Source organism: Felis catus, chromosome D4 (assembly GCF_018350175.1).
Source record: "Felis catus isolate Fca126 chromosome D4, F.catus_Fca126_mat1.0, whole genome shotgun sequence".
Lineage (NCBI taxonomy): Eukaryota > Metazoa > Chordata > Mammalia > Carnivora > Felidae > Felis > Felis catus.
In genome coordinates this window covers 7,110,650-7,124,908 of record NC_058380.1, presented here as the reverse complement: position 1 = coordinate 7,124,908, position 14,259 = coordinate 7,110,650, and the positions used below count along the sequence as shown (strand labels likewise).

The 14,259-nt window shown below is 46.3% G+C and overlaps 1 protein-coding gene and 1 long non-coding RNA gene across 2 annotated transcripts in view; one reads left to right on the top strand and one right to left on the bottom strand.

Moving 5' to 3' along the window:
* LOC123381534 overlaps positions 1–11,101 on the bottom strand; it is a 56,301-nt gene extending 45,200 nt beyond the window's left edge. Inside the window, exon 1 of the long non-coding RNA XR_006588635.1 lies at positions 10,402–11,101. This is a non-coding gene — a long non-coding RNA (uncharacterized LOC123381534). The remainder of the gene's footprint in view (positions 1–10,401) is intronic.
* A 50-nt stretch (positions 11,102–11,151) lies between these two features.
* Positions 11,152–14,259, top strand: part of SLC1A1 (solute carrier family 1 member 1) — an 84,011-nt gene continuing 80,903 nt past the window's right edge. Inside the window, exon 1 of the mRNA XM_023243293.2 lies at positions 11,152–11,518. Coding sequence (XP_023099061.2) covers positions 11,428–11,518 — 91 coding nt within the window. The 5' untranslated portion in view covers positions 11,152–11,427. The remainder of the gene's footprint in view (positions 11,519–14,259) is intronic.

Here is a 14,259-nt window from a genome sequence, read left to right as displayed (position 1 = left end):
AGATTTAGTTGGAGGGGGTGCAGACTGCTAGTTGCTTACCCAATAGTCATTTTTTATTTCTTATTTAGTAAAAGGGAAAAACCTGATTTTATTTGAGGCCACAATCTGCACAATCGTCCCCATTTTCCAGCTTTTGTTACAGCTAGATATGACCAGGTAGCCAAGCACCGTATGGCACATCTAAGCAGAGCACGGGATGGAGAGTCCGGGAATATCCTAAAAGGTAACTGACTCAGGGCGCCTGGCGTGGCTCCATCAGTTAAGCGTCCGGCTTCGGCTCTGATCGTGATCTCATGGTTTGCGGGTTCGAGCCCCACGTCGGGCTCTGTGCTGCCAGCTCAGAGCCTGGAGTCTGCTTTGGATTCTGTGTCTGCCTCTCTTTCTGCCCTTCCCCCACTCACCTGCTGTCTCTCTCTTTCTCTTAAAAATAAACATTAAAAAAATTTTTTTTAAGTTAAAGGACACAATAGAGCAGTGTAACTACTCTGCTTTTCCTCACTTCCTCCTGCTGTCTGGCTTATGATAGCTGGCACTCCAGCAGTCACTTTGGACCATGAGGCTAAGAGAGCAGAACAGAGAGGAAGAAGGAGTGTGGGATCCCAATGACCATGGAGTTCCAACACAAGCACCAGGCTGCCTACCTTTGAACTCCTCCTGAGAGAAAAACAGATGATCTCTAGCTCAGGTGTATAGAACTTTCTATTCAGGTATTAAAATAAGGTGTGGACTTAATGGCATGATGGGTCGTACTGGCTCCCAAGAGCCAATTGTTTAATTTTCAGAAACATCTGTGAGTCGGCTGTTAAACACTTCCATTTTAAAAAACAAAGCTATATAGATGTAAAGCTAAATAAATACTCTATTCAAAGGCAATAAATACTCAAAAGCTCACTATGTCCTAATTATTTTTATGGCCTTTTACCATTTTCCATGCCCTTGACATTATTTACATGTGTCTATGTGTATGGTAGAAATACTTCATAAGGTGTCACTGTACATCTCTTCCTAACTCCAAATTCCATGATTTCATGTTGGAAGCTTAAAACTGGCCATGATGGAAGTCTTTGCCCATGGAACCCAGCAAGTGTTAAAAATCAGGGCTGCTTCTTTTTTTCTTTTTCTCTCCCTTTTGTTTTTTGTCTGGAGAACTTGTTGGGAGACACTTGCCAGCATACTACGAGTGAGGTCAATGCTATCCCTTGTGATATTGTTTGTAATAGTAAAATCCTGGGGGCGCCTGGGTGGCTCAGTCGGTTAAGCATCCGACTTCAGCTCAGGTCACGATCTCGCGGTCCGTGAGTTCGAGCCCCGCGTCGGGCTCTGGGCTGATGGCTCAGAGCCTGGAGCCTGCTTCCAATTCTGTGTCTCCCTCTCTCTCTGCCCCTCCCCCGTTCATGCTCTATCTCTCTCTGTCTCAAAAATAAATAAACGTTAAAAAAAATAGTAAAATCCTGGAAACGAACCAAAGGTCTGTCAGTAGGAAGCCTGTTAAAAATCTGTGGGTATATCCACACAGTATGGTATTCTGTAGCAGTTCAAAGGAATGAGGAAGACTTCTTTATACCAACAACTACACAAAGGACTATTGACAGAAAAAGGAATAAGCAAGATCTCTGTATCATAATATTGAGTGGGCAACAGAATAAATGGAGAGGAAGCGAGGCTTAGAAAATGTTACCTTTGTGTAACAAAGGGCAGGAGAATAGAAATATATATATTTGTGCATGTTTTCTAAAAAGAAGCAACTGAGGGGCGCCTGGGTGGCACAGTCGGTTAAGCGTCCGACTTCAGCCAGGTCATGATCTCGCGGTCCGTGAGCTCGAGCCCCGTGTGGGGCTCTGGGCTGATGGCTCAGAGCCTGGAGCCTGTTTCCGATTCTGTGTCTCCCTCTCTCTCTGCCCCTCTCCCGTTCATGCTCTGTCTCTCTCTGTCCCAAAAATAAATAAACGTTGAAAAAAAAATCTATTAAAAAATAAATAAATAAATAAATAAATAAAAATAAAAAGAAGCAACTGAAGGATAAAGCAAGTATCAGTAGATGTCTACAAAGTGTTCCATAGGTTGAGAGGGAAAGGGGACCGAGAGTAAAATGAGAATTCTCTGATTATGCTGATTTATAGTTTTGACTGAACTATGCAAATGTTTTACAGACTTTACAATGTATTAGATTTTTGAGGGTACCTGGGTGGCTCAGTCAGTTAAGTGTCCAGCTTCAGCTCAGGTCATGATCTTGTGGTTCATGGGTTCGAGCCTCATGTCGGGCTCTGTGCTGACAGCTCGGAGCCTGGAGCCTGCTTCGGATTCTGTGTCTCCCTCTCTCTGCCCCTTCCCTGCTCATGCTCTGTCTCTTTGTCTCTCTCAAAAATAAATAAAAATGTTAAACATTTTTAAGAAAATTTAAAAAAAAATAAAATTTATTAGATTTTTAAAAAAACAACTCCTAAAATTTCAGAACAAATGGAAACCCATGGTCCTAACTGCATATCGAATTGATGTCATAACCACACAGGGAAGATAATTTCTTCAAGTGACTATTACACACAGTAATTTGGCTGCATATATCTCAAGGGATATGTTCCAGGGACAAAAAGAACCAGAAGAAATCTTAAGCTGCGTTCAGTGGTCTTATTATTAGAAGTAATGTTTATACATATATATATATATATATATTTTACTATTACATGCACATTATAGAATTAGGAAATCAACACTTGAATTAATGTCTTTAAGAACCAAGATTTTCAAAATAATGAAAAAAGTGATATGAGTAAATTGAAGAAGTTTAATCAAAACTCTGTAGTGTTAATTTTGAGTTGGCTCACACACATTAGGATGGCTACTATGAAAACAAACAGAGAGAAACTAACAAGTGTTGGTGAGGATGTGGAGAAACCGGAACCCTTGTACATTGCTGGCAGGAACATAAAATGGTCCAGCCAATATCGGAAACACTATGGCAGTTCCTCAAAATATGAGACATAGAACTACCACATAGAATTCCACTTCTGATACGGACACAAAAGAATCAAAAATGGGGACTGGAACAGATATTGACACACCCATGTTCACACCAGCATTATTCACAACCCAAGTGTTTATCAGTGGATGAATGGATAAACAAATACAACGGAGTATCATTCAGCTCTAAAAGGGAAAGAATTCGGACACATGCCAACACAGATGACCCTTGAGGATGTTATGCTAAGTGAAACAAACCGGTCACAAGAGCACAAAAAGCCATAGATACAGAACGTAGAAAGGGGGTTGCCAGGAGCTGGAGGAGAAAGGAGTGGGGAGTTAGTATTTAATGGGTAGAGTTTCAGTTTAGGAAAGATGGACGGTGGTAATGGTTGCAGAACAGTGTGAATGCATTTAATGCCACAAAACTGCAAATTTAAGAACATACATTTAATTCATTATGAATAGTTTATGATAATAAAAAAATTGGATAGGAAATATCAGTATGAACTCATGATTTGTCTCTTTCTATGAACTATGTAGTCCTGAGTGCTGTCCACTAGAAGGCCTAGAAACACGGAGAACCTGCTAGCAATGAGCGACCCCCATCACCAAGACTGTAATTTCTAAATTCTATTCTCCACAAAAAGGAGCCCGGAACCTTTGGAGAAATGGCTGATTCCAGTTCCAGGGCAGGAGATGTATGAGAGGGTCTTGGGACATTTTGCTGATCCAGAAAATAAGAACACAGGTTCTTGCTAAAGACACAGGAGCCAAAATGAAGGGCTCCCATTAGCCAACGATGGGACAATGTCAGCAAGGACAAGAATCATGACTGTAACCGCCTGAAACCTATAAATCCACCCAAAAACACAAATCCGTGTTTTCTTGGGGATGCCTGGGCGGCTCAAGGGGTTAAAGCGTCTGACTCTTGATCTCAGCTCAGGTCATTATTTCACAATTCATGACACTGAGCCCCGTGTCAGGCTCTGCCCTAACAGCACAGAGTCTGCTTGGGATTCTCTCTCTCTCTCTCTCTCTCTCTCTCTCTCTCTCTCTCTCTCTCTCTCCCCCTCTCTCTGCTTCTTCCCCGCTCACACATGCATGCACTCTCTCTCTCAAAAATAAACATTACAAATAAATAAATCTATCTATCTATCTATCTATCTATCTAATCTATCTATCTATCTATCTATGTGTTCATAATATCACTGATTAAAAGAACAAGGAAACAAAACATCATCAGTCGCCCTTGGAGGCTGCTAGCATACCAATGCATGATCGAGAAAAACCAATAAAGGGAAAAAATTAACCACAGATCCTGCTTTTTCTGTGCAAACTCTATTTCAGGGTAACCAAGTAGTCGATGAGGTAAAAATTCTTTTTATAGAAGAATTCCAGCAAATGTATTCAGAGGAATGATAGAATTAGAACAAATTAAATAAAATGGTAAGCAACCATCACTAACAGATGCCAAAGCTATATTCAAAAGGTTGATGGTGAATTTATCTCAGATGAATCAGGCTGACATCAGAACCCACTGTTCGTTCGATTTTAGCATTGCCAACTATCAACTCTCTACATCTAACCACTCTCCTAGAGGAAAACAGTGGACACAGAGAAACATGAATTTGCCACCATGAAGAAGCAAACAGCCAAATCCAGAATGTGGGGAATTTTGTAGGACAAATGCCCTAGTCCCTTTGACAAACAAATGAGATGGGAGGAGGGAATCTGTTGTAGAAAAGAGACTTTAAAACATTAACAACCCAATGTAATGTGTGGATGCATTTGGATCCTGGTGTCCAGAGTATTGTCCCTGGTTCCAATTTGCCCTGGGGGCCTTCATGGTTGAAATCTGCAGTTGGGAAGACGTATTCTGCCCTTTCTCTTGGCCTCATTAGAGCTGAGGGACATTTACCACAGCCTCAGTCTCTCCTCAGCTGCTGCTAGAAATAAGTAAGCGAGTCTCTGCATCGGGCCAGTTCACACGGGACCTCCCCTCCTCCCCGCCCAAGACTCTGTGGGTCACCTTACACTGTGATGACCAGTCATGGCTCTCAGTTCAGCAGCCCAGCCACCAGGAACCCAGGGTGGCTGGGAACTGAAGCCTCAGATCCTCTCCCTGCCTGACTACACTTCCTCCCACATTTGTGTTGATGTGGCTGCACCCCAGACTGGTAAGGGATAGCCTGGGAGGCAGCCCCCTAATGGGCGGTAAGGGACAGAACTGCCACCCTGTATTCTCTAACATATACCCCCTTCTTGGACAAAGCCTGGAGAGAGAAAACAGCACCAGCACCTCTCTTACTCTCCCTTTGCCCCCGCCCATTCCCTTGACCAAAAAGGGGTGAGAGCTTCTTCTAATGCTCCTATGTATTCACTTCCTGCTGCAACAGAGTGGCAGCTGCTGTAGGGAACAGGGTGTCTCTATTTCCTACGCTATAGGAGAATTCTATGAGATGGATCTTCCATGCTGGAGTTTTGGTATTCTTAACGTGGAGATGTAAGAATACGAAACATTCTTTCCCATGATAACAGTCTTTCCTGCTATGTAATCCCACACTTCCGGCAGAAATGGAATGTTAGCACACTTTTTTCTTTAAATTGCTACTGTAACAAATCCTCATCTCCCAAGCATAGCAACACCTTGGCCTAGCAGGGCAAAGAACCTGTGCTCGCACATTAATAACATTGATATTACTACTCTTACACACACACACACACACACACACACACACACACACAGATTTAAGTGGAATTAAAATACGCATATTTTAAGTTTCATATTTTTAGGTACACAAATAATAAGTGACTATAGCCTTGTTATAAAAAAACAACTCGCCCACAGTTTTACAACTTACTTTTGCCATTTCAAAACCACTGCATGTTTACCATTTTCCCACGTAACTCACTGTTTTCCTGAAATATGCTTTTCAATACCTGAATGGTGTTCCATTGCTACGGTATCAAATTGATATTAAGTGTATCTGTACATATGTAACCAATCTTTAGCCAATTCACTTTACTATCATGTAGTTTAATTGTTTCCCACCGAGCTGGAATGAACAGCCCTTTTTTGGGTGGGGGGAATTTGTAGAGGTAGAATGATTAAGCTAAAGAATTTAAACACTCTTGATGAAAGATGTTACAAACTGCCTAATTATCCTCAGAAAAGTCATAGCATTTTTTAGGTCTACCAGCAACATGGGACACTGTCCATTTCTGCAAACTTTCCCTAAGTTTCCAATTTATAATATTAAAATTACACATTTTAAGATATTTTCTGTTAAAACACCCTTGTTTAGCTGGCAAACAAATACTGATTTAAATTTTCGTTTCCTCGAGTGCTAATGAGACTGAAAATTTGTTCATGTTTCAAATACGTATTGGCCATTTGTATTTGTTACTTCAAATGTTATCTTCAGATGAGGAAATCGAGGTTCGGGGAGGTTAAATGACTTGTTCAAGGACACACAGTTTCTATGTAGCAGATACATTTTTCATATGTAGATATAGAGACACAGAGACAGAGATAGATAGATATAGATAAATATAGATTCTAAAGTGAAATAGAATTGTTCTTCCGTTTGCCAGAGTAGGCAATAAAGCCCATGGGCAAAGTTCTGTTGAATTCAGATCTCAAGGACATCTAAATAATATATAAGTCCCTTCAGGCCAGATCATCTTTATAAAATATTTCTTAGAGAATTGCTGTGACCGTGTAATGAATTACAGTTCTTTTATCTTTTAATTTATAATTGCGAGATGAATTCAATGAGGAAGAGATTGCTAAAAAGGGCATCTGAATATGCTGACAGCATCCTTCTTACTATCCATCAGTCATGAATGGCCACACAGCCGTAGATGCTGAAAGAGACTCTGGTCCCCATGACCTCCTTCTCCCCATTAGCACAGCATGAGGACAAACCAACCAACTGCATATGTTTTATGATGGTAGAATGCAACCAGCATACTATTTCTAGAGTCGATCAGATGCTGGTGCCTTACTTTTTGTCTCTGAATGCTTTTCATTCCTGTCCTAATAGAGAAGTCCGTGCTGTCACCTGATGATGTAACCTTGTATGGAAAAGTCAAAGTCTCTTTTCTGTAATAACTAACAAGAGAGTCCATGAGTCAACAAGTAAGGGGAGAAATAAAGAAAGGAACAATAACAATAAAGGAAATGCCCGCGTTACTTAAATGTTAAAAAAAAAGAAAGCACACTGGCAAAATGTCACGTATTAAGAAACGGCCAAGGGGGGCGCCTGGGTGGCTCAGTCGGTTAAGCGGCCGACTTCGGCTCAGGTCATGATCTCGCGGTCCGTGAGTTGAGCCCCGCGTCGGGCTCTGTGCTGACAGCTCAGAGCCTGGAGTCTGTTTCAGATTCTGTGTCTCCCTCTCTCTCTGACCCTCCCCCGTTCATGCTCTGTCTCTCTCTGTCTCAAAAATAAATAAATGTTAAAAAAAATTAAAAAAAAAAAAAAGAAAGAAACGGCCAAGGGATTATATCAGCAGGGTGAAGGGATCTGGGGGGAGGGGAGAGATGTTAATACCTATTGGACGGGGAAAATCCGAACAATTCTTTCTACGTGGCTCTAAGGTCTTACCCCAGGAGAGTGAAGATTTTGTTCCAAGACCTGAGTGGGTCAAGTTCCCCTGGAGGGGAGGACTTACAAGAAAAATGTCTCCTAACTCTTGTCCAATTTGAGATTATTTGTGTCCATGACTATCACAGGCGAGGCAAATAAAGAAATAAAACTTACGCCTTAGGGGTCTCCGATCTCCCCCCTCCCCAAAGTGATGCTTCCTATACCTACAGGTGATGATCTTATCTTTGCCTAAAAGAAGGTAAATAAATCACATTAGGAGCCACCAGCAGCGACGGAGAGTGACCTGAAGAGCTTGACCCCCGCCCCATAAAATGTAGGTAGCTTCCATGTGAGCACAACACTTCAGGACAGCCTGGTGGCTCCCGGACGTGGACGGATGGATTCCTGAAGATCTTGCATAAAGTAACTCACGCGATGTCGCTGTAACAATTCTGTATTTGTTCCTCATCTAAGAGATGATGGTTTCATGCACAGAGTTGGTGTATTCAGCTTGCGCCAGACCGCCTGGTCCACCTTGATTGTCCTCTGAGTAAAAGAGAGAACTGAAGGAAGTCACCTAACCTTCTTTTTGCCCCAGATTCCTCAGCTGTAAAACGAAGTCGATGACGACACGCGGTATCTCATGTGGCTCTTCCTACAGTCCCATGAAGGAACATGTAGTAGTCCCTACTACATCCAGGTGTTGGGAGGATCAAAGGAGTTAATCTGTGCAAAGTGGTTGGAAAGGTGCCTGGTACATGCTAAGTGCATTGTGTCTGCTTACTAATTATTTTTTATTGCCAGCTAAAGTGGAATTTCCATGGAACAATAGCATAAACACAGTTTATAATTCACCCACTTTGAACTTTTGAGATTCTTGACTTTTATTCTTAATGTAGGAGATTTTTATTATTTCAAGATGAGTGTATATACTTTGGTTTTATTCATCTTTCAACATTTAACTACCTTATTCTAAAAATTTTTTTTTTCTAATGTTTATTCATTTTTGAGAGAGAGACAGAGCAGAGACAGAGCACCAGCAGGGGAGGGGCAGAGAGCGAGGGAGACACAGAAACTGAAACAGGCTCCAGGCTCTGAGCGGTCAGCACAGAGCCCGACGCGGGGCTCGAACTCATGGACCGTGAGATCATGACCTGAGCCGAAGTCGGATGCTTAACCGACTGAGCCACCCAGGCACCCCAATATTGCACTACTTTAAAACTGCGTAACGTACATAAGCATATGTGGCACCTGGGTGGCTCAGTCGGTTAAGCATCTGAGTCTTGACTTCAGCTCAGGGCATGATTTCACAGTTGTGAGATCGAGCCCTGCGTGCACTGGGCTCCACGCTGAGCACGGCACCTGCCTGGGCCTCTCTCTCTCTCTCTCTCTCTCTCTCTCTGCCCCTCGCCTGCTCATGTTCTCTCTTTCTCTCAAAATAAATAAATACACATTAAAAAATAAGCATAAAGCAAGTATGCACTGTATAGGCGTTAGGTGTGAAAATGTGGTAGATTGAGAGTCCCTTGCAACTTTAATGGGCAACGACTATTTATAAATATGCAAGGATTCTCGTGGGTCCGAAGCAGTTCAGGTGTGGTCCTGACAGGCAGGCCACAAAAGAGAGGGAGTGACAGATGCCTGCTCAGGTGGGCTCCAAGCAAAACTAGTGAAGGTACTTGTGCACCAGGCACTAAAGTCTTTCACACACATTGTCTTCAACTCTTACAAGACCCCCATGAGATACAGAGTATTAATGCCTCCATTTTGCAGATGTAGAAACTGAGACCAAAAAAACTTAAGCAACTTGCCCAGAGTTCCCCAGCTGGTAAGTGGTAGTGCTGGGATTTAAACCTAGTTGTTCTCCAATACACCTCAAAAAGTCGTGATGTCCAAGAACATCTTTGGTTCTTCCACTGTTTTCTCTCTTGAGGTTCTGTTTATCTCTTAAATACAGCCCTACCCACAACTGTAACGGGCGAGAGTGTGCTCATGGGAGACGCTTTGGGAAACGCAGAAAGAAAGCAAAAAGATTCGAACAAGGTATTGTTCCCACCCGAAGATGACCAGCGTTAAAACTTTGGCATATTTCCTTCTAGACTCTTTTTCTAAGCACTTGATTTTATTTTATAGGTTTGTTTTAGGTAGCTCTGACCAAATTATATACACAATTTAATCTTCCTTTTTTCCCCCCTCATATTATTGTAACCTGGGCTATCTTGTGCAATTAGACATTGCATAAACTTCCTTTCTAGAGGCTGCATAAGGCACGAGAGCAGGACAGTCCTGTAATATATTTGCCGTTCCTTTCATGTTGGACATGAGTATTTCTAGCTTTTTTATTGTGGGATGAATATCGCTGTCCCCTCTTGCTTGATAGTTTCCCTCCTGAAGTTTCCTCAGATCCTCCTCAGGCTCACAATGACCTTGATCTCCCTCTATCCTTCCTTGTCTCAAAATGTACTTTCTGGAAAGGAGCTGACAAAGTCATTCATACTAAAGTGTATGTGGCTCATAAAGCTGAATTAGTATCTCTTCAAGAATGCTTGCATCAATTTCAGCTAAAGGAATGAAGCTCTAATTGTGGGTTTTTAGTCATCAGATCACCTAGTCGAGGAGCTCCCCCCCCCCCCCCCCCCATTCAGCGAGTAGACTCCAGAATAACAAAAATATGCAGGGCTTACTTTCTGTTAGGAAAGCTGGCGAGAAGGCAGCCTGGAGCTGCGGAGGTGCTGATGTGGGAAAGGAGAGAAAAGAGTTTGTATGAGTGAGGGTGAAATAATGGGGTAGAAGAAGGAAAGAGAACTCGAAAATGCACTTAGCCTCGCAGAAGACATTTGGCACCACTTACCTGGCTTCTCCATCTCCCCTGTTGGCCTTTCCAGCGCATTTGGCCTTAGGGACGGGCCCGCCCACCGTCTCCCAGCAGGCCGGGCGCTCAGACCTAGTCACTCTGCCGAGGCTCACAGTTCGGGGGCCTTCGACGGCCACAGAGCCAGTCAAGTTGTAAGAGGGCCCACTCCAAGCCCTGTGTCCACAGACACTCCAATGGGTGCCTCACCGCCCGCTACTCAGAAAGGAGAGTTCATGACACGGGCGGGAGCTGGAGGGGGGGGGGGTGGGGGCGGGTAGAGGTGAGCGTTCCCCACGTCCTGTTCTGCACCCCCACTTCACCCCCAGCACCCCCCTTGCCCCTCCCGCTAGGGGCTTCAAGCTCTCCAGGCTGGGGGCAGATCCTTGGCTCTGGCGGGGAGCAGAGGGGCCCCACTGCGGGCCTCAGTTTCCCTCAACTCTCCCCACTGGTCAAGGGGGTCGCGGCGCCCAGGGGTCGGCGTGGAGGCATGGGGGGGCGGGGCTGGGCGGGCGGAGGGGCAAACCACAGTGGCTCCGCCCCTCTGGGCCAGGAGGGGAGGAAACCGTGAATCCGAAAAGCTGGTCTGGCAGGACAGAAAAAGAGAGACAGGGAGGGAGGGAGGGAGAGCGAGAGCGAGAGTCCAGGTGCAGCCTGGGCGGGCGTGGCGCTGCGGGCTCCCCGGGACCCCGGGCGCGCGGCGCACGCCCCCACGCGCCGCCGGCCCGCCGCCCCTCCCTCCTCCCTCCTCCCTCGCTGGTTGGCCCGCGCGCCGCAGAGCGCGGCGGCGGCAGGAGGAGCCGGGCGCGCCCGACGCGCACGGCCGGCGAGGTGGCCGGGGCTGCGGGCGCGGCGCGCGAGCTCAGGTGGCGGCGACGGTGACAGCGACAGCGACAGCGGCGGCCGCAGCAGCCGGCGCGCACCCGCTCCCCGGCGCGCCCGCGTCCCGCCCCCGCCGCGCCTCCGCCGGTTCCCCGCGCACAATAGCGGCCGCCGCGGCGGCGGCTCCCGGCCCGGGCGCCCGCCATGGGGAAGCCGGCGAGGAAGGGATGCGACTGCAGGCGCTTCCTGAGGAACAACTGGCTGCTGCTGTCCACCGTGGCCGCCGTGGTGCTAGGTGAGCGGCGGGGCGGGTGGGCGGCGCGCGCGCACCCTCCCGCGCCCCCGGCGCCCGGGCCGCGTGCGGGGCCCCACGGGGGCGAGGGTGGCGGGCGAGGCGCCCCCCGGGCCTCGGAGCCGCGCCGGGGCTCCCCCGCGTGCGAGCCGCAGAGCTCCTCGGGGACTCCCGTTTGGGGGCTCCCCGAGCCGCGGGTGCCCGCTTTACCCAAAACGGTCCGAGGGGTTTGGAAGGGGAAGGGGGGCAAGTAGCTCTCGGTTCTTCCCGTTTGGAAGCAAACGTGGTTTATTGTGGTTTTAATCCTCTGTCCTTTCCGCGCCCCCCCGCCCCCCTCCCCCCATTTTTTCCTGAACCATGCTGCCGGGACGGGGTTGAAGGGTGGATTACGGTTCTCGGTGGGACTGGAGGAGGCACCTTAACCTCAGGGATGGCCAGGGCCCCGAGGGGAGGGAGGGAGAGGGTGTTGCCGCTCACCCTGGGCCACATTCTTGCCGGAACTCAGGGGGGTGCGGTTATGGCCCCCAGGAGGTCGTTGGGGGAAGAAAGATCCGAGAGCCCAGATTCCTTCGTTTCCCACCCTGATATAGCCAGAATAGCCTCCTGGAGCCTCCTTGCTCTCCACATTGCTTTTCTATTGAAAAGAATTTTCAAGTCCTATTTGCTTGTTTTTAAACAAGGGGGTATTAAAATGATTCACTCCTGACAGATTACTGGACTGAGTTGATGTCTGAGCCATTGCTCAGAGGTATGAGTTGTTCCTATTTAGATGATGAATTTGTGCCCATTTGTCTGTCTTACAACTTGGGCTCTGGGCTGCTCCCCATCGGGGATGGAGTCTCCTTTCCTCTCTGAGCTCACACAGGTGCAGACACCCAGCAGGTGAGATTCCTTGGAAGTCCCCATCTTCCCTTTGGAAACAGCTGGGTTTGCTGAAGGGGGGGGCGGGGAACGGCGGCTTCTTCCCCAGGGATGCTTCTGGCTATCAGAATATTTGGCACTGTGTCCTCCCACTCTTGATGCCCCTCCCCCAGAAACCTGTGAAAGTTATAGAAACCTCAGAGTCAGATTTGCTCCTCCAGAGCCTTGTGCAAAATCAAGTCAGATTTCTAGTAAAGAAGTAACATCCTGGAATTGCCTTAGCAGAGGCCATTTGTGGGAGGAAAGAAGGAGAGAAGCAAGTCTTTCTTACCTGCTTAATTCTGTTTCCCCCAAGGGCCAAGTGGCTTAGGGGTTTTTAGGGAAGGTTTTTAGGGGCAGGATACTGCCCCCTACATTTAAATAAGAAACTACAGAGAGAGGGATTTGATTTCCATGCATCCAGATAGATGCAATATCCTTGTGTGTTTTCCTAGTAATAAGAGTCCAGAATTAATTGTTAAACCCTTTTTAAGGATGGTTACTGGATAACCCAAGGCTGGCATTTCCCTCCCAATTCCTTGGGAGAGTGGAATAATCCTGCCTCTTTAGCCGTAGGATTCTCATCTGGTGAAGAAGTGTTGCACATCGCTGTTCAGTGTACCAATTCACTAGAGGGTGGTTTGGAAAGGATTTTGAGCAGTTGTTCCCTGGCCTTCGGAACCCGTTGCATAAATACATCTTGAGTGTCAAGAGGGATCACGTGCCCATTTTGCAGTTGTGGCCTTTGGCGTCAGGGCACTTTCCAACAGTTTTTAATCTGGGTGAGCCCCGGGAGCTTGATTCAGACACTCTTCTGGAGAAAGGGAAACCACCATATAAAAATTTTAAGTGCTCCACTGAAGTCTTTCTGGACTTACTCCTCCAGGAGCAGCACAGGACGATCCAGAGGGTTTCTGCTCCTGGTCTGAGAAGTGCCAAGCCTAGGGCCACCCCCAGTGTGCCCATCCCTGGAACCCCACCCCCACCCTCCGTCCTGGGATCTTCCTTTTCTTTCTCCAGAGCACTGGGTCTGAGTGCGAATCATACCTCTATTGGTGTGGTCTGCACTAGCTCAGTTTAACCAGAAAGAAATTCCAGCTAACTTACAACAGTGAGGCTGAGTCCACATATAAACTGAGAGTAAGTTTATTTTTAAAACAGTCTTAATTGATACAGAAAATCACAAGCATGGTCATGCAGCCTCCTTTCTGGACCTTTTTTAAGAAGAAGAAACTGTTAGGGGCGCCTGGGTGGCTCAGTCGGTTAAGTGCCCGACTTGGGCTCAGGTCATGATCTCACGGTTCGTGGGTTTGAGCCCCGCGTCTGGCTCTGTGCTGAAAGCTCAGAGCCTAGAGCTTGCTTCAAAATCTGTGTCTGTGTATGTCTGTCTCTTTGCCCTCCCCCACTTGCACTCAGTCTCTCTCTCAAAAATAAACATTAAAAAAATTAAAAAAAAAAAAAAGAAGAAGAAGAAACTGTTAAATGTATTAACTACCTTGATAGAATGTCCTCTTCTGATTATAGCCATCCAAATGTTTGGCCCTGCTGTAATTCAGCAGACCTGACACGTTAAGATATTTTGATTATTGAAATGAGGGACGAAGGTTTTTATGAGCTAGCTTAAAGCCTCTGGTTTTTCAAGACCTAGGGTGTGAGGGGAAATGCAATTAAAGAGCATTCATTTTTTAAAAAACGAGATGGAAAGGATAAACCATTTTGTTTTGTGCCCCATAGCCTGATTCTCAATTCACTTAAACAGACAGAAATTCTGAGGGTAGAATTTTTGTGCTCCAAGTGGGAATTCTGTCCAGGCAGAATCACTGTGTGTGAAAACTCTGGGTCAG